We start from the raw sequence: 26,443 nt of genomic DNA, 5'->3' as shown, positions 1-26,443 counted from the left end.
TTAGAAAGTAAAAAAAAAGCTGTTTAATAACAATTTTAATGCACAAATTATTAAACTATTTTTATTTGCGTAAAAAAATCTGTAACCTACATTAATCTTATTCTTCAGTTGAAAAAAACTTGTATTTAAATATAGAACCAACAATGGACTTTAAAATATCATGTTGCTACCTTTTTTCCACAACCCTGTAGTGCATGGTGGTTGTTATCTTTTTTCTTTATCTCTACATAGACTTAAAAATAAACAGCATTCTGAAAGGCTTTTCCCACAACTTAGTATCATTTTTAAAAGTTCTCTACACCAAAACTTTTTAGTAAATAGCATCAGCAGTAACCCCATATTTCTATTACTTTTTCTTGGCACTTTTCTAAGCATCCAGTTGCTGAAATGACCAATTTTTAAAAAAGTTTTTTCTGCTTGATATGTGCTACTCCTTTCTGTTTCTTGAACAAATTTGCTATTTATTATGTTAAAAAAAGAGAGAGAAACAAAAGAAAAAGTTACTTTAAATACCCCAAGGTTTCCCCTGGGAATTAACAAAAGTTTTGTTCTCTTCTTCAAGTTGTTACCAGTCATCAACTTCAACCACAAAAGGGTCTTTAACATTTATCTTGCCACTATTTGTAATCACACAGTCTGTAAGTGGGCGATCATGCTCATCTGTTTGTTGGAGTTCTATGGAGTGCACCACACTCTACAAAAAAGGGATAGGGACAGAGAGGAAAGAGAGATAGGTTGATTTAGTTTCAGCTCAGTCTGGAAAAAAAATTCATCAAAGCCTATCACCTCAATTCAGAGAGCACAAATGAGAATAGGCATATATCAGCTTTTGCTTTCCAATTAAAAAACACTTAGTTTTCATCATAGTAATTTCTATTTACATATTATAACATAATGTGAAGTTTAACAGAAAGCTTCAACTTATGATGGTGGCTTAATAAGCATACTACAAGTTAAGCATAACATAAAGTAAGGAGATGCAGCAAACTTCAAATCAAAATCATCAAAATAATTATCTTTCCTAAGATATGCCACGGGACTATCTGAAAGGTAATTTGAAAAAGTTAATCTGCCCACTTAGAACTGGATTTATACATGGTAAATAAACTCAGCTACAACTAATATAAATCTATGCGAAATAAAGAGTTATAAAATGAATAATCACCCTTAATGTGAACTACTCTCAAGAATTTGAATAGGCAGGACATATTCACATTCACTTTTTAAATGGATGATAACTTTTGAATACTAGTATACATATATGACTCCAAGACCATTAATGTCTTTGAGATGAAAATGGAGATTCTTTGATTAAATGCATCTTCCATTCATTTCTATATTTCTCATAAAGTGCTTAACTGTTTTTAACTTCAACTACTATAACTTCTCCAGTATTTTGTACAATTACAGTATCACCAGCAGTTCCATCAGTTTTTTAAGAAGAGATCAAACAAGGCAATAAATTGACTTATGAATGTCTAAAAAATTAAACTATATAATATGAATCATTAATATAAGGCTTTTAAAAATATTTTAATTACCATTCCATCAATGACTTTCCCAAATACTACATGTTTTCCATCCAACCAGCTAGGCTTGGTCACAGTAATGAAGAACTGAGAACCATTGGTATCTGGTCCAGAATTTGCCATGCTGACCCATCCAATACCATAATGCTTGAGCTTAAAGTTCTCATCTGGAAAGTTATCTCCATAGATGCTAGTACCTAAAATAGACAAAAGCTAATAAATACATATATCTACATATGTAATATAGGGAAGAATTTTTTTTTACAAAAAACATTTTGGATTTGCTTAGAGGACAAATAATGATTTTTATTTTATGATCAACAGTCATTCTTTAGACAAAAAATGCATCTACAATTCTTTGTGCAGATCAGTTTTTTTTAATGTTAATTAATAAAAAAGTTAAAAATATAAAATACATCCCCCAATCAAAAAGGAAGTTAAATTATAAACAAATTTAACCCCCCCCTTTTTTTTTTACAAAATTAAAAAAAATGTTTGCGCTATATGCCATTTTATACAATTAAGTTAATTTAAATGTGATGGCCTCAGTTTATTTTTTAAAAAGTAGCAAGAGAAAATGAAATCATTAAAAACTTTTAAGCTGAAGAACCAGGCAGTTTTTCCAAGCAAAGGAAGCATTGAATATTAGTTATCCAAAAATCTATATTTAAAAATATTTAATTCAAGTCATAGAATTTTTTTTTCCAATGGAGACATGCATAATTAATTGCTTTAAAGGATCATGTTGAAAGGCAAAAATTCCTTCAGGTTATAATTTTATTATAAAGAGAAAAGAACAAGAATGTGATTAAGAAAAGGGGAAGAGGAAAAAAAAGAAAAATATAGGAATGAATGAGATAGTAACTACATTTGCTAGAAAAACTATCTCAGTAATAGAATGTCATATTTTTTCTTCAGAAGGTGTTAATTTTAGGTTACTATTATTACAGCATGGAGTCAGAAGACTTGGGTTTTAATTTCAACTCTCCCATCTGCCACCCATATGATTTTGGGTAAGTCTCTTTCTGAACCTTAATTTATCTGTAAAATGTAAAGTTGGACAAGCTGACTTCTAGGTTTCTTTTCTAATCTGTGATCCTATAAATCTATTTATTTTCTTGGGTGGAGTGTCTAGATTCAAATGATTTTTGTTTATCTGAAAGTATTTAGAAGATTTTCCTACATTATTAGGAAACTGGTTTTTATGGACTTTAATATATCCTTTGTATACATTTTAAAATTTTGGATAAATTCTCCTACTGGGTGTATCTAGATGGTCACAGAAAGTGGTGACACTCAGGCAGAAATATATTGTCTCTTTATTTGTAAACTTGATTCTGTATTCAAGTCTTTTTAACATGGTTCTTAAACAATCTGTTGTATCTTCTAACTGATTTTCATTATTCTAATTTTGTTTTGGCAACTTTTTTTTTTTTTTTTTTTTTTTTTTGCTGAGGCAATTGAGATTAAGTGACTTGCCCAGGATCACACTTATAGCAAGTGTGAAGTGTTAAGTGTCTGAGGTGAAATTTGAACTCAGGTCCTCTTGACTTCAGGGCTGGTGCTCTATCTACTGTGGCAGCTGGCTGCCCCTGGCAAAACAAATTATTAAAATTGGGGTTTCTGAGCAAAAAATTCATGCCAATTTGCCAAATAATTACTTAATTAATTTTTTCCTTTGTCTATAATGATATTAATCCTCAGCCTTTGATATGATATTAAGCTTTTGTATTCTGACATAACTGAAATCATCCTATGTGGTATGATTTGTTATTTTGAATTGACATCAACTTAGGCATGAATTGAAAACTTTTTGCAAACTTTGTCAAGAGTGCTTTCTTTCTTTGTGATGTACTAGATATGGGATACTTGTTAAGGCTCCTCAAAGACTTCACAATGCTGACTAATCTAAGAAAATTGACAAAATTTCTTTGGTTTGCATACCAGTGAAATAACAGTGTTCTATGTCCTCTCTTGCAACTTGTTATATGCTGGATACTGTATTGTATTGTATTTCATGGGGTGGGCCCTCTGAATGATTCTAAACCCTTCAGGACACCTTTTGTATTTAATTATTTTCTTTTCAGATTCTGTAGCCTAGAAACTTTCAAAATCAAGGAAAAAATTGGCCCCTTTTCAAGGTCTGTGCATGTCAAAACTTTAATTCGATTTTCCAAGTCAAGTTATCCTCAGGCTGAGAAATTCTTTGGGTCATAAAATGTTCCTAGAGGAGAGAGGGTAGGAGAGATAGAAAATCAGCAAAAGGAATCCTTGTACCTGACACCTGCCCTGTGGTGGAGCCAATCCAGGAGGTGGCAGCAGTAACAGCCAGAGAGGGCAGGTAACAATAGACTGTATTGTAACATTTTCTCAGAAATAAAAATAAAAGTTGTACAGATATTATGTAAAGGAACTTAAGTTCTGAGAATGGCCAACAGAAACCTATGAGAAGGCTTCATGCATAGTCCCTGGAATGAACTGTGTCTGCTTTCCAAGAAGCAGTCTCACCAAAGATGGATAGGTCCATTACCAATCAGCTGCCTAGTATTCATTATGTAGACTTTTAGAAAATCCCTCCTGAAATATTTACCTTCAGAATGTGGCAAAATTTATAATCTAAATTTTATGTTTTTAACATTAATGATCAAGTGTAAAATTTTTCTTGAGTTTTTATGTGTTTTGAATTATGAAAAAAAGTAAAATGCAAACTGACATTAAAGTTTAGCAATTATATTTCAAATATGTATTTTTCATCCTATTTGGGAGCTTATATGTGAAACACAATATATCTAAAATTAAAGCTTCAACCTTGAACCAGCTCTTCTCTTTAACTTCTTAGTTAATCACAATCATTCTTCCAATCACCCATCCTTATAACACTGTAGTCAGTTTCAGTTTGGCTATTGCTATGAAACAAAGAAAAATAAGATATTACCCTTTGGGCATGTTAGACTTACCTGTGATGGTTGAGAAGTAGAAATGGAGGGAGATGATGCTAAGAAGCACATAATTTTTACAAAATCTATAAGCATTAACTTAACTGTTAGATACATATAAAATTCCTGTTCCACACTGCTGGAAGAACAGAATCACAGAACTGGGAATGAAGCTATATAATATGACAGCCAAGAAAGCCATTTCAACTGTATTGAGAAGCCTAAACTCCCAGGCCTATGGAGGGGACAATTCCTTAGCACTTTACTCCAGTAAAACTGCCTCTATAATGTTTTGTTCAGTGGTGTGCCATAGCTTAAGAAAAGACCTTTATAAGCTAGAGAGCATTTAGAAAAGGGCTACGAGGACAATCAGTCAGCAATGAGCCTTTATTAAGCACTAACTATAGGCCAGGTTACTGTGCTAAGCACTGAGAATATAAAAGAAAAATACAAAAAAGAGCCAAAAATAGCCCCTGCTCTCAAGCTCACACTGTAATCGTGAAGACAACATGCAAAATTTACATGCAAATAAGATAAACACAAAATGAAATGTAGCTACTCTTAAAGGGAAGGCAAAGGCACTAAGAGAGACTGGGCATCTTGCAGAGGGTGGGGTTTTAGCTGAGATTTTGAAGGAAGCCAGGGAAGCTGGGTTACTGGGAGGATGGTGACAGATTTGAGTCCAGATTATTTTAGGATTAAGTGAAAGAACTGAGAATATTTAGCCTGGAGAAGAAATCACTCAGTTGTGGGGTTTTCTTTTCATTTTTTTTTTTTTTAACAATATCATTGTTATTATATAAATTGGTCTCCTGGTTCTATTAATTTCATTCTTCATCAATGTATATAGTGATCATTCATGACTCCAAAGGTCTGATGATAAAACATGCTATCCATTACAGAAAGGTAATAAATATAGATTACAGGATGAAACATAGTATGTATGTGTGTGTGTGAAACATAAATGTACACACCGAATATATGTGTATATATATGTATAGCCATTTAGAAAATTTATTTTGCTTGATTATGGATTTTTTTTTCTTTTTTTTTTCCCAATGGAGAAGAAGTAGGGTAGAAAGGAGAGAAAAAAATTTCTTTTTTCTTTCATGTGGAAGAGGAATAAGATATGTTACCTTTGTTCCAAAGGATATGCAACTAGGAACAATGAACAGCAGTTACAAAGAGGAAGCTGTGGCTTAGCATGAGGACAAAACCTCCCCAATAATTAGACCTTTCCAGAAGAAGAACAGATGACTACTTTCTGGGCTCTCTTCCAAAATGAGCTAAATGACTATTCATCAGGTATGTAACAGTGGGGATCTTTTTTTGTCTATGTACTAGACTGAGGTCCCATCTAATTCTCATAGATTGAATTCTAACAGTCTCATTATAAAGGAAACCAGAAAATAGCGGAAACTACATTTACATAGATGGATGACCCAAGGGTTCTCTTTGAAGGAAAAAAAGAGTTTCTAGACTTGGTAATCTAATGTTGTCATTCTTGTGACAAACATAAGTAAAAAGACTATTTATGAAGATAATTTGGTTGTAAACCAACACCTGTTGTAGAGGCTTCTTTAAAAATTAAAGCTGGTAATAACTAACAGCTTCACCTGGGGTCAGGCAAGCCCAAGGGAGAAAGAATCTGGTAGTGGGAAGCAGATATCCCTCCCTTTCATTTAACAGTCTAGAGAGCAACAAGCATTGCAGATAACTAGGCAGGGAAAGTGGAACAAATAGGAATATGGGGGAAAGGAGGATCTAGAAAGGAGGATAGAAATCACTTTTAGAACAGATCACAATGGTATTCTGAATACCTTGGAAGAAGAGGAGCTAGTTTAGAAGGTCTGAGCTGTTAGACTGAAGCCTCTGGCCACCAGTTCTGTTTTTTTTTTTTTTTACCTTACTTTGAGGCAGGGGAAGAAGATAACATCCAGATACACCCTGATCTCACCCTCCCCCTTTAGATCAAGCAAACATTAATGGGGAGGAGGGGTAGTCTCCTGGCTGTCTCTTCCTCTAAGGCCACATATCCCAATGACTATCCAATTGCCAGATAAGGGGATTAGACATTTTATGAGTTTCCCAAACTCTGGAGCCCAAATGACTACAGCACCAGGATGCTTATATGTGAGGTACAAAAGAATTCCTCTCAGCAATTTAAGTCCAAATCTCAACTGGTGAAGCACTCAGGTGACTGCCACAATTATATTGGGACTATTACAGCTTATCAAATGACTTATAATGTCAACCCCTCCTAAGAAAATCAAACTATATGGAATTTCAAGTCTAACCCAGGATGGGGGTGGGGAGATGGAAGAGAAAAATTTCCCAGTTGAGACAGTGGACCAGAGAGAACATTGTGCATCATGTCCACTGAACCGTTCACTTATATAGACTGTTGGGAAGAAAAATGGCTACACCTAAGAGAGAAGGTATTATTTGGTGGGAAGAAGAACTCTATACCCTGCCCTGTACTATTATTGCTTTATTTCCATAGGTAATACCAGGCACTGGATGGGAGCCCATGGAGATGCTTTGATTCCCCATTCTCATTATTCCTATTGACCTATTTAATTTTCTACATGGTCTTTGACCCTGACCATCAACTATACTAAGTTCTTATCCCAAAAAAGATCAAAAGAAAGAAAAGATTCATACATGCAAAAAAAAAAACAAACCAAAACAACAACAACAAATTTATAGCACTTCTTTTTGTGATGGCAAGGAAATGGAAATTCAGATATGTCCATCAATTGGAGAATAGATAAACAACTTACCATATACGAATATAATGGGGAATTTGATAAGATATGAGGAAATAGTTTTCAGAGAAATTTGGAAAAATTTGTATAAACTGATGTAGAATGAAGTGAACAGAAGAAAATGTCGTCATTACACAATGACCACAATATTATAAAGGCAAATAATTTTGAAAAATTTAGGAACTTTAATCAGCATAATGACCAATTATGATATCACCGGATTCTCCAGAGAGAGAAGTTCAGATTAAGGTGTGGGGTTTTTGTTTGTTTGGGATTTTTTTGGACAAGGACAATGCAAGAATTTGTTTTGCTTGACTATGTGTGTTTGTAATAGGGAAGAATCCATTTTTCTTGTTTTCACAATGGTAGAGAGGGAAGAGGAAGAAGAGAGAAAAGTTAAATCTTACTGAAAATAAATTTTAATTTTGAAAAAATAATTTGAATTTTGGTTTGAACAATAATTGTTACTAGCAATTGCAAGTTTTTAAGTTCAGGTTTAGGAAAAGTATTTTCTATTAGAATGAGGAGGAAAGGCTAAAATATAAAATTACCTCCAGTGCCATCTCCAGCAGTAAAGTCTCCTCCTTGAATCATGAAATCTTTGATCACACGATGAAATTTGCTTCCTTTGTATCCATATCCTTTCTAAAGAGAAAAATTTCAACTGTATATACAATAGTTTTAAATTACTGAAGAGATAAACTCTAGCATTCAGAGTTATACTTGAAGTAAGAAAATGGCATTAAACCTAGATGACCTAACTAGATAACCTATGATAATACATCAAGAAAAGAAAGCCAATAACTGACCTTAACTCGCTCTCCTATTTAGTAGTTGTGTGAGCTTGAATACACCACTTCCTCTCTCCATGTTTCATTTTCCTCATTTGTTAAATGAGGGAGATGGGCTAGAAATTTTGTAAGGCCCTTTCTCGCTCTAAATCTGTAATTCTATGAAACAATAAGCTATGGAGGCCAGACCAGCAGTAATACAAGTATGACTCAACCTCCAAATTCCTTTTCTTGATTTTTTTTTTCTGCCCATTCTCCTACCCATTCACCGTCCCTCAAATCCTGGAATCCAAAATACTAAGAATACCTGGAAGACACAAAAATTAAAAAGGATGATCTGACCAGTAAAAGAGTCACTTTCTTTGAAGCTACAGTTTGAATATCTGTTTGTCCAAAGGCATAGTAACAGTAAAATTCTAACTTCTATACAGTTTGAAAGAAAATAAACCAGACATACTTCTCCAGTTGCCAGAGCAATGAAATTCTCCACAGTCTTGGGTACAACTTTGCCAAACAAGCCAATTACAATTCTGCCTATGTCTTTGTCTCCAATCCTTATGTCAAAGAATACCTGCATGTGATAAAGGCAGAGTAAAAGAACATAATACAAAAGAACCAAATAAGCAAGATGTATAAAAATTCTACCTTGGAGTTAAATACAGACATTTTGCATGGCAATAATATAAAAAGAGAATGTCCTTTAAGAATACATAATTTTTGACAATTTACTAAATCTATACAGTTTTAAATCGTGGCATTTTGAGAATATTTCATTTTATGAATGATTTTGAAGACTCATTCAATATTTAAATTCAGCCATATTAGAATAACAGTATTCATTCATTTATTTATTTGCTTATGCATAAATTCACCATTTAAGTGCCTACCATGTGCAGAGAATACTACATAGGAGAGAACCAAAACAAATATTTGCTAAGATTGTGTTTTCAGAAATCCAAGAATAAAAGTTAGCCCTGAATATTATTTCCTGTTTTCAAAATGATACATCCAAATATTGGCAGGGAAGAAAATGCTGAGGAAGGAATTCAAAGGTAAAGAACACACAGCTGTTATCCATATAGACTCCTTAGTTTTTTGTAGCTTCCCACAGTGCCGAGAACCCAATAGACACTCAATGGACATTTTCTGACATTATAATCATAAGACCTATTAAAGCATACGCTTTTGAATTAAATGGTCACTCCATGATACAATTAGGGCCATCATTTAATCTCAATTCTCTGCCCATACTACAGGATATGCTATTATGCTATTGAGAATTTAGGTGACATTTCTCTGGAATCAAATAAATGTTAACAAAACCATATATCTATTCAATATGTTGAGACACAGAATGGGTGTGAGAGGAGAGTTAGTAAAGGGGAGCTAATAAAAGTGTTTCTTTTACCAAAAACGAACAAAAGAGTATTATTGAAACTTAAAAAAAAACTCATTAAAAAAGAACAGAAGGAAGGACAGAAGGAAAACAGAAAAGCAGTCCAACTTCAAAAATTCCGCATTGAATTTATTATATATTTAAAGGGAAAAGCAAGTTATAGGTGAAAGAGATTTGAAATTTCAAATACACTTCTATTTTGTTCATTTTGCATATGTAAGTACAATTTTATTTGGCATTTCTTAAATTCATCATGAAAAATAAAAACCTGAGCCATTTATCCAAATTATACAATTAATTTGTTATCAATGGTTCCAAAGTTATAAAAATGGAATTTAAATAAACATTTAAACTAAAAGCACCAAACATTACTTGGCAAGGTGCTTTGACATTCTTCGTATTTAATATTTTTTGGAGATTTTAACTATTGGATCTGACATGAAACCATACACACTTTCTTTCATGTAGTCATAGTGTAACCATGATTTGTAGAATGCTTGAAAAGGCCAAGGAGCCAAAGGGCATTCTATTAGTGAGTTTAGATTATATGAGCCAATTTACTGTGTGAATGTGTAAAAAAAATAGACATTCGAAAGATGGCTTTAAAAATATAAGAAGGGTTGTCAAAGAAAAAAGATGTCTTACAGTTTAGAAAAATCACTAAGTAAAGACTGTCAAGCTTTGCTTACAAGACAAGAGCTCCTGCCAATACATCAGTGCGTCTGTCATAGTATGATGTGGTATTTAGTGTTCAATGTGGCATTTTACAATTTTTACATGGCCAAAGCAGCAGGAAAGTTATTATTTATATATAGCTTTATAGAATTCAGAAAAATGAAGATCCTGCCCTTCAGAAACAGCAATCCAGCTACAATTAAAAAAACAAAAAAGAACCAGGCATATTATTAGTGTAAGACAATTTTACAAATAAATGCATTATCTAAAAAGGGATAGATTTTTTTTAAAGTACCATGAGGAAACAGAGCAAATTGTAGGATTTGGGCAGTAAAGTAGGTAAGTTAACATATTTCAAAGCAAAGTATGAAAATTCTATTTTTAGAAGCTAAGAGAACCAAGACTGAGGGACTGGCATGTTGGAGTGTGATTATTGAGCTGATCAACTGCTACAAACTTCTTAAATAAGTGACGAAGTTACCTTCTGATACCTTACCTGTAGGAGCACATTTCTCAATTGTGCCAGTTGGTTGAAGACACTGGGTCTAACTCTGTGGGCCATGTATAAAATAGTGAGAACTTGGGAACTAGAGATTTGGGCATCAGGAAAATTTGAGTAGAAATCTTCCAGCTAAGACCTTTAGAGGGAATTGCTTGGAGTGAGCAGGGGAGCAAATGAGCAGGGGAGCAATTCAGCCTCAGTCTCAGCCTCAGTCTCTCCCTTCTGCTGTCACCTTGTCAGGAAAAGGACTTTGTAAATTGGGGGGGACCAAAGAATGTGGATTTTTTTTTATTGGTATCCTACTAGCATTTCTGAGATAGCAGTAGCTAGCATCAGTATCTGCATCAGAAGCCAAGAAAAGATTGGACTCAGTGAGGAAGTCTAATCACACAACTAATAAATGTCTGAGGCCAGATTTGAACTCAAATGAATCTGATTCTAGATCCAACATTCAATTCACTGCACTACCTAACTGCCTGTTCTTACTATACTACTTTAGTAAACACCCCTAACTCAAAGCTAATTTTATTTGATTAAATTACTTGATTCTTATTGGATAATTATGGGAGAAATAAGCATTATTAGGTAGCTTTTGAGCTAGATTCATATCACACCAGAAAAGACATCTTTAATTCCTTAGGGCTATATCTAGAGCACTGAAGTAACAGTGTTGTGGGGACCTGAGTGGAGGTTTGGGAGAACAGCCTCAGAGCATATGTAAGCCATTAAGAACTACCTCATTCCCCGAGGAATACATCTTGTAAGTTGTATCTTTCCTCTTGTTATTTTACTCATTCTGATACTTAATTTTTCCTGTGTATATGCCATAGCTCCCAAATTATATTGTAAACTACTGAAAAGCAAGGAATTTGTATCTCTCCTATAAATATGTAATAGGACTGGTGGTACACTGATACTTTGCCACAGCTTCATTTGCTACTTGTATTCTGCTATTCATAGCACCTAGAGAAGGGACAGAGGAGGAGAGGATGGTTTGAGGCTTTTGGAGGCAACAATGTTGAAGATGTGAATTAATAGAATCCCAGACTGTGCCACTGCAGATTTTTAAGTTTTTTCCCAGGACATACCATATGAACATCGCTTTTGTATTGTCAAGCCCAGTAAGGTCTCAAATTATAAGAAACAGTAATGCTTGAAATTCCATTTGCCCAGGCAAATGTAATCAGTGTGTATAGTATGTAGAGTAGATACTAAGTGCCCTGAAATTCTGTATTTATTAGCACAACCTAGTTATTAATCAGTTTAAATAAAACAAAGCAAAACAAATAAAATAAAAACCACCCCCTTACTCAATTACTAGCTGGAGGCTGCGCAAAGAAATGAATTCATTGAGATTTATGAAGTTGGGCATTGGGTGAACTGAAATCAACCTGTTTGTTTGATTTATTATCACCTAGATATATCTTTCCAAATGACCTTGAAAGATAAACATATTGAAGAATACAATGAATGGGAGGAGCCAGTGGAATGAAGCCAAAATGAATCATTAGATATAATTGGATGATTTAGATAAAGCCCTAATATAATATAAGAATATTATATAAGAAGACAACATTATCCGTTAAAGTTCAGATCCAAAGGGTAACAATCAACTGCTCTAAAAGCCTAGCAAGGTAGAGGGAATTTTGCAGATACCTTGATTTCCCTCTGGTGAGAGGTGGTATTCAACATAGGCTAAGTATATTCCTTAGCTATCACTGGGAAGACACATACATATGCATGCATGTACACACATGTATGTATATGGATAGACAGACAGACTGACAGATAGATAGCAAACATCTATATGTCAGGAACTCCCTCCTCCAATTAAAGAAGCAGTCATCTATAGTAAATATCTTGAGTTTATCTAGGGGTTCAGAGAGGTTAAGTGACTTGTCCTTGACATAGCTAGTAACAATCAGAGGCAAAATTTGAATCCAGATTCTCCTGATTCCAAGTTCAGCAGTTTATCCCCAGCTCTACCTTTTCCTCCTCGGAAGAAAAATGATTTTTTTTTAACCTTCTATTATCTATTTGGAATTCAAACGTTAATAACATATCAATTTCCCCATTTAATTCCTATCAAAATGGAAGGCTGCAGAAGAGAACACAACAATGGGCTATTTCACTCAACTTAAGAAAGCAGCTTCATGTTTTTAAATAGGGTTTGGCTTTCATAATTAGAAAACTAACCTGTAGAAAACAGTATACAAGATGTTGTGTAGGATTACAAAGACACATAAGACATATAAGTATATTATATTAAGAATTAAATAATATTGTAAAAATATTGAAAATTCAATGGCAAATATGTAAAACAAATGATTGCAGCAAAAGAAGGACATACTGAATAAAGTTTTTCAAAGATGCAAAAATTATAAGATTTATAATTGAGATGTTAAAAAAAAAAGCAGGTGTTAAAACCAGCAAATATTCCTAAATGGTGCTTCAAGCCAGACCAAAATATAATTATGGATTGGACTTTAAAAGAGGAAAAGATCTGCAATGATGAAGATGTAAAAATATTATAGATAGTAGGAACAAAACAATAGAAAGAAAACAATATCTGTTCAGAGTTCAATGATAAGAGAATAATGCATATGCAAAAAGTAGTGATAGATTAGAAAGATAGATTGAAACCAGATCTTATAAGAGCCTGGAATGCTGGTCAAGAGATTTGTGTATTTGTGGTAGACAATAAATATAATGACTGCCGTAGAAAAGTTTGCCTGTTTTGCAAGATAGATTAGAAAATAAATTTGACTAACCAATAATAACCAATTAATTTCTAGGGATCCAGGATTTGTTTCCCCTTTCATTTCCCCATTCTCTATTACATCAAATCAGCCTCTGAGGAACAGGACTAATGAGATTGGATTGACTATCTCCTATACACTAGCTTACTTCTGATTAAAGAACCTATCTAATGTAGGTTAATTCAACAAATTGTGTTTTATTCAGGCAAGCTTGGGTGGAGATAGATCCCTTTGACTAGATTGCTCAAGGCTGGGAACGATCTGGGTAGAAAGAAGTAAGTGTAATAAAATCAAAGTTGCATCCCAGCCTTTTATTAGAATAGATCTATCTTTCATTATATTTCTCATTTTCTAATTAATTGTTAATCACAGTTGATTTCTGTCAGTGGGAAACATTCACTCTTTGAAGAGTATATAACTGTCAAGAGGTCTCCAGTCTTTTGGTTTATGAGAAAGCCAAATCACCATCCTTTTATTAATTATTCACTAGTTATAATTAATAATTAATAAAATGATTAATAACTTAGAAATCATGTCTCTCAGACTTTTTGTACATCATCATAAAATGAAAGGGTTGGATTAGATTACCTCTAAATTCTCTTCCAGCACTAGTTCACTATACTTGATTCTAGTCCTATATCATCAAATAGAAATTCCTACTTGGACGTCAGCATTCTAAATTCAACAAGGACAAAAAAATAAAACTATCTCACTCCAGTCTCTTTCAAACTTCCTTATTTCATCTGACAACATTCTTCGCCCCCCCCAATAATACTTTATTTTTCCAAATACATGTAAAGATAGTTTCCAGTATTTTTGTAAAACTTTGTGTTCCAAATTTTTCTCCTTTCCTGCTTTGCCTCCTTCTCCCTAACACAGAAAGCAATCTGATAGAGATTAAATATAAGCAATTCTTTTAAACTTATTTCCATATTTGTCATGTTGTGGAAAAAAAAATCAGATCAAAAGGGAAACAATGAGAAAGAAAAAAACCAAGCAAATAAACAACAACAATAAAAGTGAAAATACTATTCTTTTTTATACATTCACTTTCCACAATTCTTTTTCTGGATGCAGATGGCATTTTCCATCCCAAGTCTATTGAAATTGCCTTGAATCACTGAATTCACGCCACTGTTTTTAATTATTCAATAAACATTTATTAAATGCCTACAATGTTCCAATCTGGTTTATTCTTTTTAAATCATCTTTGAATATCCCTCACCTTTCATATCCACTCAGTTTCCATTTTTGTTGATCATGCCAATCTCCCTATGCAGTAAATTTCAGGGGCTCCCTATTGTAGATAGAATCAAATCCAAAATGTTCTGTTCGGCATTGAAAACCTTTCATAACAGTCCCCTCCTATCTTTCTATTCTTCCTACACCTAATTTCCTGACATATACTTTTCAGTCCAATAACACTGCATCTCTTGATTCAGCATGCTCTTAGTTGTCCCCTAGATGTCTGGAAAGCTTTCCCTATTTAACTCAGTCTACTGAGTCTACTAATTTACAACTAAAATCCCACCCTTTATAGGAAGCTGTTTTCAACTCTTAATTTTAGCATCTTCCCTCTTTAATTTTTCCTATTTATCCTGTATGTAACTTACCTGATTTCCTGTTGTCTCCCCCATTAATTGTAATTTTGAGGGCCTTGAAGAAAATAATAGATATTATTACTTCTTTTTGAAAAGTAATTAGGGAAACAATACAAAAACTAGATATAGACCAACATCTCACACTGTATTTTGAGATAAGGTAGAAATAGTGATATTATAAACAAAGTAGGAGAGCAAGGAATAGTTTACCTGTCAGATCTGGAGCAGGGAAAGAATTTATAACTAAGAGATAGAGAGCGTTTTATTAAATTTAAAAGTTTTTATACAAACAAAATCAATGCAACCAAAATTAGAAGGAAAGCAAAAGGCTGGAAAACAATCTTTACAAAAATGCCTCTCATAAATTTCTCAAATATATAGAGACTTGAGTCAAATTTATAAGAATCCAAGCCATTTTTGAATTAATAATTGGTCAAAGGATATGAAAAGGCAGTTTTTCTGATAAAGAAATTAAAGCTAGCTATACTTATGTGAAAAAAATTCTATATCACTAATGAGAAAAGCAAATCAAAATAACTCTGAGGTACCAACTGACATCTATCAAACTGACTATGACAGAAAAGAGAAATGATAATTGTAAGAGATATGGTGGTATATGATTTCAATAGAATGTTGAAATTAAAAGAAATGTTCGGAAAAACCTGAAAAGACAAGGTGGAATAGAACCAGAAATACAAAATAACAGCAATATTAGATGATAATCAACTGTTAATACTTTAGCTTTTCTCAGCAATACAGTGATTAAAGACAATTCCAAAGGACTCATGATGAAAAATGCTATCTACCTCCAGAAAAAGAAGTGATAAAATATGAATGTAAACTGAAGCATATTTTTCATGAATATGCTTCAGTTTACATTCATATTTTATCACTTCTTTTTTTTTGTTTTGTTTTTTTGGGGGGTTTGTGCCCCCCCACAACCACCACAACATGACTAATTTGGAAATAGGTCTTGCATAATTGCACATATATAACCTATATTAAATTGTTGGACTGCTCAATGGAAAAGAGAGGAAGGAGGGTAGGAAAGGATTCAGAACTCAAATTTTCCTTTAAAAAATGAATGTTGAAATTGATTTTACAGCTAATTGGGAAAAATAAGATAGCAATTACATTTTTAAGGTTATCAAAAGAATTGTATACCTGTTTCCTAAATCTACACAATATTTATTCTTTCTAGAATTTTATTTTTTAATTTTAAATTGATTTTATTTTTGTCTAAAAATACATTAAGGACATTTTTGATGACCATATGAGAAGGGAAGAGCCAGGCTTTAACAAATGATATTTTACAGAAGACTCCATCTTTGCAGTAATGCAACTGATTAAAAAGTGCAAAGAATATAAATGTACTTCTTATTTACTGATTATAACTTATTTGAGCTTACAAAGCAAAAGCAGACTTAAGGACTTTGATTCAACAAGATTTCCTATTCATATTTTAATAGCATACAAGGTTCCTTGATAGAGCCAACAACAGAGAAAATTTTGTCTTATGACTGCTAATTAACATCAAAAGAGGCAGAAAATTTTAAAAAAGATATTTTCACCAAAGATGATTTTCATTATTATGATAAATGTCTAGTACAGATTCCATATAGAAGAATTCTGTAAAGAGAGAAGGGTTTTCTAGGTGCTCTTTAAAGATAATACTGCATTGATTGTATCAAGTTACTAACTTCCAAAGTAACTCAGAGTGACTCAAGAAAATTAATGTTAATCCAAATAGGAAAGACCAAGTGGATAAAGAAAACCTACTGTTCAGATTATGAATGGCAGTTGGATGAACAATTCATAGAACACATAACATAGAAATATCTTGTACAGATACCACACAATTGAATAGGAAAACACTGGATTGCGTTACCTTTGGGAAACTTCAATGCTAAAAAACACCACATATCTTATTGAAGCAAAAAACTATCTTTTTTACATTTAGTGAAAACAATGTAAAATTTTATCTTCAAAATTGCTAAACTGCTCATATTTTTGATCCAGAGATTCCAATATAAGGACCATACCATAGGGAAGTTATTTATACAAAGAAAAGGTTCATATGTTCAAAAATATTTACAGTAACATTATTATGATAATAAAAAGCTAAGAACAAAATATATGTCCTGATTAAGACTATGACTAAACAAACGTAGTAAAGCATTACAGTGGATTATTATTGTGTTGTAAGGTTTGAATAACACAAATAATTCAAAGAAACTTGAAAAGACTTCCATGAAGTGGTACAAGTCAAGGAAAACAGTTAAAACATTTATACCCAATGACAACAAGAAGTAAATAAAAGTCAACATTGAGAGGTAATACCTTGGCCCAGTCAAGGCATATCTATAGCACTATTTTCCATTTGGGGCATAACATTTTAGTAAAGACAACAAATAGGCAGTACAGCTATAGGAGAACCAGGGTGCTAAGGGGATAGGATTTCATGCCATTTGAGGACTGGGGAAGAGAAGGCTTAAGCAGTAATTGATAACTGTTCTCCAGTGTCTAAAAGACTGTCATGTGTAAGATTTTTCTATTTGACCTCAGAGGGTGGAATTATGAGCAATAGTGGAAGATATAGAGAATCAGGCTTGATATTTCTATTAAGAACACCATGATCCACCTACTCACCCAGGTTCTCAACCCTAGAGTATATTCTTTAATCTCAAACCCTGAGCCTCTCTTCCCAAAGCTAACTCTCCTTTTCAAGCTGTTTTCAAGACTTGCTGTTTTTACATCCACAGCATCTTTGGGATATATTTCCTTCTCTCTATAACTAATATCTTAATTCAGAACCTTAACACCTCTAACGTAGATTTTTACAAGAGTTTAAATGTCCTTTTAAGTAGCAGGACTACTTTTAGTCTTTCCCTTTTTCACCACAGCCATAAGGATGCCAAAATTCCTAAAGTACAGATATCTCTCTCTCCCCTCCCCCAACACCCCCATGTCAGTACCTGGATCAATCTATTATGATTCCTTATCTTTAGGATAATACATAAATTCTTCAGGTTGGCATTTAAGATCATTCAATCTTTTTCCAACTTTCCTTTCAAAAATTATTTCACATTGTTCCAGCCCAAATGATCTATTTGATGTTTCCTTAGTGCATTTCATCCTTTTGTCTAGACCTTTGCAAAAGCTATTCTCCATATCTGCAATGTATGGGAAATAACTAAACAACTGAGTTTTCTTCTCAGAAAAATCTTAGTATCCTTAACTTCCTTGGAGGATTAACTCAAGTTTTTCAGGATTCCATTGGTTGTTAATACCTCCTTATCTTTATTAATATTTGCTTAGTTTTATGCATGTTGCATCTTCTATTAAGAATGGATAATGAGAGCAACTAGGGGATGCATAGAGCATAGGCCCTGAAGTCAGGATCTGAGTTCAAATTTGAACACAGATATTTATTAGCTATGTAACTGTGCAAACCATTTTACCCCTGATTGCCTCTACACACACACACACACACACACACACACACACACACACACACACACACACACACACACCAAAAAAGAAAGAAAAAGAAAGAAGGAAGGAAGAAGAAAGAAAAAGAAAAAAGGAAGGAAAGAAGGAAAGAAGAAAAGAAATGGGAAAAAATGTATGCTCACTACTTCAGTGCCTTATATAAGTAATTAATAGGTGATTATGTCAACATAAATGTTATTTATTACATTTATAAGCAAGTAGTTAGTAGGGGCTTAATGACTGTTGAATTGAATTGATATAAGGGAAAACTTTTTAATAATTAGAATTGTCAGAAAGTGGAATGGGCTCTTTCAGGAACGTCTTCTGCTCCCCAGAGATATTCTTGCAGAACCTAAATAACTATGTCAGTGACATTAAAAGGATTTGTGATTAAGGGTTAGGTTGGATTAGAAGATCCATTTGAGCTCCTTTCTGATTCTTTGCAAAAAGTACTAGGTAGAGACTAAAGATTTATTTTCTAATTGTGACCATGGGCACAATCTAAGTTTCAACTTTCAGTTTAAAACAAAGGAGTTGAACTAAATTATTGTAAGTCTTCAAGCTCCAAAATTTGGTGATTACATGACACTATTGGTTCTGTTGAGAATCATGGTTCCTTCCAAATGCTGTTCATTTCAGTCTTGCCACTATTACCACTCTTCCACATATCTTAAGCTTGTGACAAGGCAAGTATTAGTAAGAAAATGTCAGACCAAAAAAAAAAAATTATGTCATTCTTTGTATTTGTATCTCCAGAACCTAGCACAGTGCCTAGAACTCAGTAAAAACTTAAGAAATACTGATGGTTTGATTGCAGTTTAAGACTGGGACACATTTTCTTCTTTTGTGCAAAACTGACATCTTGAAAAATCAAACCATAGTCTTAGGCCATAAAGAGCTATAATTTAGCTAAATGTATATTTACCACACTCAAGTGTTTTTACTCACCCTTACTAAACATAAATAAGCTTACAGATATAAGTATATAAGTATAATGTATAAGTTATACATTATAAAATGTATATTTACTCACACTTACTAAACATAAATATGCTTACAGATATAAGTTTTGATAGTTCGCCCTAACATTACAAGATACACAACTGATTTTTGCCATGTTGTTGCCTGGAACCAAATATTTTTGCTGTAATATGAGCACCCCCACCCCCACCCCCAGTCATATGAGGTTAGTTTTATCCTTCATTTTTATTTTTCCTTTCTCCTTCCTGCCCAGAAAAGCAGTAGGAAGTACTAGTAATGAGTTCTTCCTGTGGAAGAGGCTGAGCTGGAATACACTCCCCAGAAAAAGTCATGCGGGATGGGGAGTGGGGGAAGAAGTGGGAGGAGTATATTGGTGTCTACGTATGCATTGTAGCTTTAGGGAATATAGATTTTTTTCTTTAGCAGGATGGAGGCCAAACTAAATACAAATTATTTATGAATTTATGTATGTCTGTGCTTATACGCACACACATATCTTTTCCTCCCAAAGCCCACATACTCCACAACCTTCCTCCCGGTCCTTTTTTAGCTTTGCCCGTTCCACTTTTTAGAACTCCACTCCTTTCCACCCACAGGCATCTCTAAGGAACCTCACTGAAAGCCGCGGGATGCTGCTGCTCCCGGTCGCCTCGCGTAGGTAATACCTACAGAAGCAGCGGGACAATTGTGCTCCCCCCGCCCTGCCCACTCAGTTAACCACCAAGGGCAGAGTACGGCCTGTTGCCTCTGTCAGCGCCTCTCGTTCAGGACAGGACCGCCCCGTGATATTTCCCTTCTGTACCAGGTTGCAAACAGAAGAGAAGAGAGAGAGAACTCCTTTGCCCAGAGAAAAGGAGGGGGTCGGGGGTTCCAAGTCGAGCAGCTGTATTGCCTTACGGTTTGGGAGACAGAGGAGCAAGGGTTCGGAGTCTAGTGGAGAAGGGAAGAGGTGGTGGGCAAGCACTTTCTCTCAACTACGGGGGGGTCTGCTGCTCTTACTGCTCAGTCACCTTGGCGGTCACGGACGGTCCTCTTTTCCTGAAGCCCCCAGTCCTTGAAGAATGCACGAGGGCGCAGTGCCCCAGAACCAGGACGAGGAGCCACAGCAGCTTACCGGCAAAGCGCATTTTGCCAGAAGGAGCCCAGGGCAGCTGTAAGCAACAAATGGAGCTTGGCTCAATAGGAATTCGCGCCTGCGCATTAGGCAAACCCCTCTCTGAACTGGAAACACCCGAACCCCGGGAAGGGGAGGCTCTGTCAGATTTTATTTTAAAGTTCTGCCGAGGTTGGAAGAATGGCCTTTGACTCGAGAAAGGACTGCTCATTTTTCCAGCGGTTGTGCTTTGAGGTCCTGGTTGGCAAATTATTCTGATCACTTTTGTCGAGCTTATAGTCTGCAAAAGCATTTGAAGGATTGCTTGCCGAAAATTAAAAGGAGCAAAACAAGAAATGGAAATCAAAAAATACCTAGTTTCGGAAACTGGAATTGTAAACACTTTAAATTAATTAACAAAGAAAAAAAACTGCCTCAAAAGGATTTAGAAGTGTATTTTACTAAACATTTAAACGATTTAGAAGTGTATTCTACTAAACAAACATTTAAAGCACCTTATCAAACTCTTTTAAGGATGCAAATGTAGGTTTGGGTTCTTTTGGTTTGTTTTTGTTTTTGTTTTTTGGTGAGGTTCTGTGTTTTGGTTTTTTGGTGAGTTTAAGTGATTTCCTAAGGTCACACAGCTAGGAAGTGTTAAATGACAGGCCAAATTTGAACTCGGGTCCTCCTGAATTCAAGGCTGGTGCTTTATACACCAACTAGCTGCCTCCAAATGTAATTTTAATATGTAAGAACCAGAAAGGATAAAGTGAGAAAAAGAATTGTAGACCAATATCACTAATGAATACTGATGCAAAAAATTTAAAATCGATCTCAAAATTATCTGCTGTGATCAAATCGAATTTATATTGTAGATAAAAGAGGATTAAGAAAACAATGGAGGGGGCAGTTAGGCGGCGCACCAGCCCTGAATTCAGGAGGACCTGAGTTCAAATCTGATCTCAGACACTTAACACTTCCTACCTGTGTGACCCTGGGCAAGTCACTTAACCCCAGCCTCAGGGAAAAAAAAAAGAAAACAATTAGTAAAACTCATCATAATAAGAATAAAGCAAAAATCATAGTTATATTAACAGATACAGAAAAAGCCATAGACCCCTCCTCCTTTTAATACAATAAAATCGCTATCTAAAACCAAAAGCTAGTCTTATTTAAATGGAGAAGCATAGAAAACAGCTAGTACTTCTCTATTTAAAATAAGAAAAATAGTTTCTCTTTTTATTATTATTTGAATAAGTTCTATGTTCATGAGATCAATGAAGCTTGAGAAGGAAATTAAGGTCATAAATATCTGAAATGAAGAGATCTGAAATTGCAGATAACATGAAGGTTTGCTTAGAAAACCCCAAATAATCAGCAAAGAGATGATTAATCGCTTCATTAAAGTAGCAGATACAAAATAAATCCACAAAATGATCAGTATTATGTAGCAACAATAAAAACAAAAAAGAAATGATAGAGAAATTTCACTTAAAATAACTTCAAATTGCATTGAATTATCAGAGAATCAGCCTACTAGGATACATTCAATATATACATCAAATAATTACAAATTTTGCTTTACAGAGAGTAATATTAATAGTCCCTGTTTCTACAGTATCAATACAGCAAAAATAACTCTACCTGAACTAATGTGTCACATTTGTACTACAAGCAATCAAACTTAACTATCAACCTTTTGCTACAGTAGAATCAAAGCATATTTATTATATTAATTATACGTGTCTACGTAGAAAAGAGTCACTGAAACTCTAAAAGTTGAGTTCTACATAGCAAGAATCTCTCCAATAAACCATACAAGCAACTTTTTAATATCCATAGGAAAAACATCAAGTACCAGAGGCAATGAACCTACAGGAAGTTGGGAAGAGAGAGAGCATTGCTATTGAGTACATTGGTAGATCTCATTCATTCATTTAATTAATTGATACATAGGACTCTTTAAGAAAGATAAAATGTTTTGGACTTTTTTTTTTTTTTCAGTAATGAGAACTTCTTAGTCTTCTCCAGATAGCTGCTTCTTCTTCTTCTTTTTTTTCTTTCTTTCTTTCTTTCTTTCTTTCTTTCTTTCTTTCTTTCTTTCTTTCTTTCTTTCTTTCTTTCTTTCTTTCTTTCTTTCTTTCTTTCTTTCTTTCTTTCTTTCTTTCTTTCTTTCTTTCTTTCTTTCTTTCTTTCTTTCTTCTTCTTCTTCTTCTTCTTCTTCTTCTTCTTCTTCTTTTTCTTCTTCTTTCTCATTTCTTCTTCTTCTTTCTCATTTCTTCTTTCTCTTCTTCTTCTTCTTCTTCTTCTTCTTCTTCTTCTTCTTCTTCTTCTTCTTCTTCTTCTTCTTCTTCTTCTTCTTCTTCTTCTTCTTCTTCTTCTTCTCCTCCTCCTCCTCCTCCTCCTCCTCCTCCTCCTCCTCTTCCTCCTCCTCCTCCTCCTCCTCCTCCTCCTCCTCCTCCTCCTCCTCCTTCTGTTCCTCCTCCTCCTCCTCGTCCTTTTTTTCTTTTAACCTTTTTTTTTTTTTAATACCTTTTTATTGACAAAACAGACGCGTGGATAATTTTTCAACATTGACCCTTGCAAAAACTTCTGTTCCAACTTTTCCCCTCCTTCCCTCCACTTCCTTAAATGGCAGGTAGTCCCATACATGTTAAATATGTTAAAATATATGTTAAATACAATATATGCATACATATTTTTACAGTTGTCTTGCTACACAAGAAAAAATCGGATTTAGAAAAAAGGTAAAAATAACCTGGGAAGAAAAATGAAAATGCAAGTAAACAATATTGGAAAGAGTGTAAATGCTATGTTGTGGTCCACACTCACTTCCCAGTGTTCTTTCACTGGGTGTATCTGGTTCTGTTCATCACTGATCAATTGGAATTGATCTGGATCCTCTCATTGTAGAAGAGAGCCACTTCCATCAGAATACATCCTCATACAGTATTGTTGTTGTATTGAAGTGTATAGTGATCTCTTGGTCCTGGTCCTGGTTTACTTAGCATCAGTCTCTTCAAGCCTCTCTGTATTAATCCTACAGGTCATTTCTTATAGAATAATAATATTCCATAACATTCATATACAATAATTTACCCAACCATTCTCCAACTGATGAGCATCCATTCATTTTCCAGTTTCTAGCCAATATGAAAAGGGCTGCCCCAAACATTTTTGCATATATGAGTCCCTTTCCCTTCTTTTAATATCTCTTTGGATTATAAGCCCAATAGTAACAGTGCTGGATCAAAGGGTATACACAGTTTGACAACTAGTTAAGCATAGTTCCAGATTGCTCTCTAGAATGGTTGAATTCATTCACAACTCCACCAACATCAGTGTCCCAGTTTCCCCAAGTCCCCTCCAATATTTGTCACTATCTTTTCTTGTCATCTTAGCCAATCTGACAAGTGTGTAGTGGTATCTCAGAGTTGTCTTAATTTGCACTTCTCTGATCAACAGTGATTTGGAACACCTTTTCATATGGCTAGAAATAGTTTCAATTTCATCATCTGAAATTGTTCATATCCTTTGACCATTTGTCAATTGGAGAATGGCTTGAAAGATAAAACATTAACAAATTATGAATTATCAAAAATCACATAGTCAAGCAAACAAAAGACTGTCACTGTTCTGCCTAAGGACAAAGATAAGTCTTCTAAGGGAGGTATTCACATTAATGCTATGCTTTCAAAAATCCAATAACAATATTAGACCATTGATCTCATGTTTGAAGTATCATTTCATGATAGAGAAAATGTGACATTATAAGAGTTACTCTGTTTCTGAAATCATGAGGTTTGATCCAACCCCTTGTCTTTTTAGCAACTACTTATCTTTTCTAAGGCTAAAATGCCCACCTCTTAATTTCAGTCCACTTCAGAATTCTGGATGCTGACCTTCTCTAATGTGACATGTATTATCTTTTCTGGAATGTAATTCAGTCTGCTGGTTAATGTTTGATTGACAACGGAATTTGGGGGATGGGGAAAAGGTTGGGGTTTGCGGGGATGGTAATGCTTTGATTAGGGTTGGAGTTGTAGGAAAGGAGGGAAGTACATATGACACACTTTTAAGTTTAATCTGTACCATTTAATATTTTCTCCTTCATTTTCTTGTGTTTAGAAATCAATAAAAAAAAATAACTCAAAGCCTGATTTACAAAGGTGCATTTGTGAATGAAAACTTGACAGCTCATTTGAACTGGATTGAGCTGATTCCAACACATTCCAAGATTGAGTTCTAAGAAACACAACACTTGCGCAAAGTAATCTCCTATGATAATCATTTTCCATGAAAACAATTCCAGTATAAAGGCTTTATATTTTGTTTGCAGTATTCACTTACTCTTAGAGTCATCTTCCATGGTTTGATGGACCTCAAACCTCTTGACTCTCTGCTTATTTCTTATTTCTTTGCTAAGTGCATATTTTCATCACTAATTAGCCTAAATTTTGCAAACATATTTTGAGGATACGTATTAATATTTTTTCTTTTTGAAATATCATATTCCAATCCCTTCTTTGATTTTTTTCCCTGAGACAATTGGGATTAAGTGACTTGCCCAGGGTCACACAGCTATGGAAGTATTAAGTGTCTGAGAGTGGATTTGGACTCAGGTCCTCCTGACTTCAGAGCTGGCACTCTATCCACTGTGCCATCTAGCTGCTCCCCTTCTTTGATTTCTTATTGAACCAGAGTAATCCTAGGCAACTGAAATTGGTTTTCTTTCATAAACAAATATCTTTGTCAAGGCTAATTATTAATTTTACTACTTGGTATCAAAATTCTGAAGTTTAAACTCTTTTAGCTTTGGAGCGTCTGTCTTTATAGGATCAATATGCATATCCCTTTTGCATGGGTGTGCCCCAAGTTCTGTATTACTCCTTTTACTTTTCTCTGCACTTTCTTTCTTGGTGATCTGTTCAATTCAAAACATGTTTTTTTTGTATTTGTTTGTTCTGAGACATTTGGGGTTAGATGACTTGCCCAGGGTCATACTGCTAGTACATATCTGAAGCTAACCTTAAACTCAGGTCTTGAATCCAGAGCTCTATCCCTTATGCCACTTAACTACCCTTCAAACAATATTTTTATTGTTAAATTCAGTAGGTTTTTCTCAGATTTTATTTTTCTTACCCTCTCTTTGACATTTGACACTTTGACCACCTCTGTTCTTCAGGATAGCTTTTCCTTACTAAGTTTTTATGACATTGTTTTATATTGGTTATCCTTTTACCAGACTCTAACTTCTAGATCTCTTTTATAAGTTCATCATTAATGATTTAGGCCATCCTGGTAATTCAGTCTTAGAAATGGAATGAAATGATACACTGGGAAGCCACATGATATTTAACATAAAAGCTTACTTAGCATTATTAAAAGGTTATTCAAAAAAGAAATAGCATTGTAGTTCAAGTAGTCATATATCCCCTCATTTCTAAGATATGCCTGGTCAGGAAGGTATACTGACTCCCATGGCAGAGGGTCAAATTTGAGAAATACATCAAGTTTGAGAAATACACAGCTCAATATACTAGACTTTTATACCCAGGAAAAAAGGAAACTGTGTCAACATTACAAGCCTTAGTCTGCTGAAAAATTCAATTTTGAGGGTGGTTTTACTGCCCTTTAGGGAAAAACTAGCCTAGCCTATCAAGAGGCAAAACCTTGGTTCTTCTTCCTTTTACAACTTAAATAGCCCAGCGTCAATTAATGGAGAATTTGGACTGTGGGAGTTTGAGAAACATACCTAATAATGGAAGAGGGGAAAAAATAAAATAACAGCATATAATAGAATAGCCCTCAAATGCAGTGTAATAACAAAATGAGTGAATTTGGATAATAAGAGATAAAAATATCAGGCTTTGTTTTCCTGCTTTGGGAATATTGAGTATTGCAATTTCACAAATTTGGT

General features: G+C 34.2%; 2 protein-coding genes across 2 annotated transcripts in view; one reads left to right on the top strand and one right to left on the bottom strand.

Annotated features, from left to right (window-relative positions):
• SNX24 (sorting nexin 24) overlaps positions 1-20,880 on the top strand; it is a 255,972-nt gene extending 235,092 nt beyond the window's left edge. Inside the window, exons 8-11 of the mRNA XM_074281505.1 lie at positions 2,480-2,542; positions 3,617-3,670; positions 5,615-5,770; positions 20,027-20,880. Of these exons, the coding sequence (XP_074137606.1) occupies positions 2,480-2,542; positions 3,617-3,670; positions 5,615-5,627 (130 nt within the window). The 3' untranslated portion in view covers positions 5,628-5,770; positions 20,027-20,880. The remainder of the gene's footprint in view (positions 1-2,479; positions 2,543-3,616; positions 3,671-5,614; positions 5,771-20,026) is intronic.
• Positions 48-20,606, bottom strand: PPIC (peptidylprolyl isomerase C). Its single transcript, XM_074281508.1, has 5 exons — positions 20,441-20,606; positions 8,482-8,595; positions 7,785-7,878; positions 1,542-1,726; positions 48-694 (listed from the first exon to the last, which is right to left on the bottom strand). Exons 1-5 carry the CDS (start codon positions 20,555-20,557, stop codon positions 566-568), a joined length of 639 nt encoding a protein of 212 aa, XP_074137609.1. The 5' UTR covers positions 20,558-20,606; the 3' UTR covers positions 48-565.
• Positions 20,881-26,443: the final 5,563 nt, after the last annotated feature.

Source organism: Sminthopsis crassicaudata, chromosome 1, assembly GCF_048593235.1.
Source record: "Sminthopsis crassicaudata isolate SCR6 chromosome 1, ASM4859323v1, whole genome shotgun sequence".
NCBI lineage: Eukaryota > Metazoa > Chordata > Mammalia > Dasyuromorphia > Dasyuridae > Sminthopsis > Sminthopsis crassicaudata.
The sequence above is the reverse complement of the archived record's forward strand: the minus strand, read 5'-3'. Positions and strand labels throughout refer to the sequence as shown.

Excerpts from the sequence above, each read along its gene's own strand:
- PPIC (XM_074281508.1), bottom strand. The coding sequence starts at position 20,557 with ATGCGCTTTGCCGGTAAGCTGCTGTGGCTCCTCGTCCTGGTTCTGGGG. Across the intron at positions 7,879-8,481 it reads TTGCTCTGGCAACTGGAGAA|AAAGGATATGGATACAAAGG; the intron begins GTATGTCTGGTT and ends TTTTCTCTTTAG. Across the intron at positions 695-1,541 it reads GGAAAGTCATTGATGGAATG|AGTGTGGTGCACTCCATAGA; the intron begins GTAATTAAAATA and ends CCTTTTTTGTAG.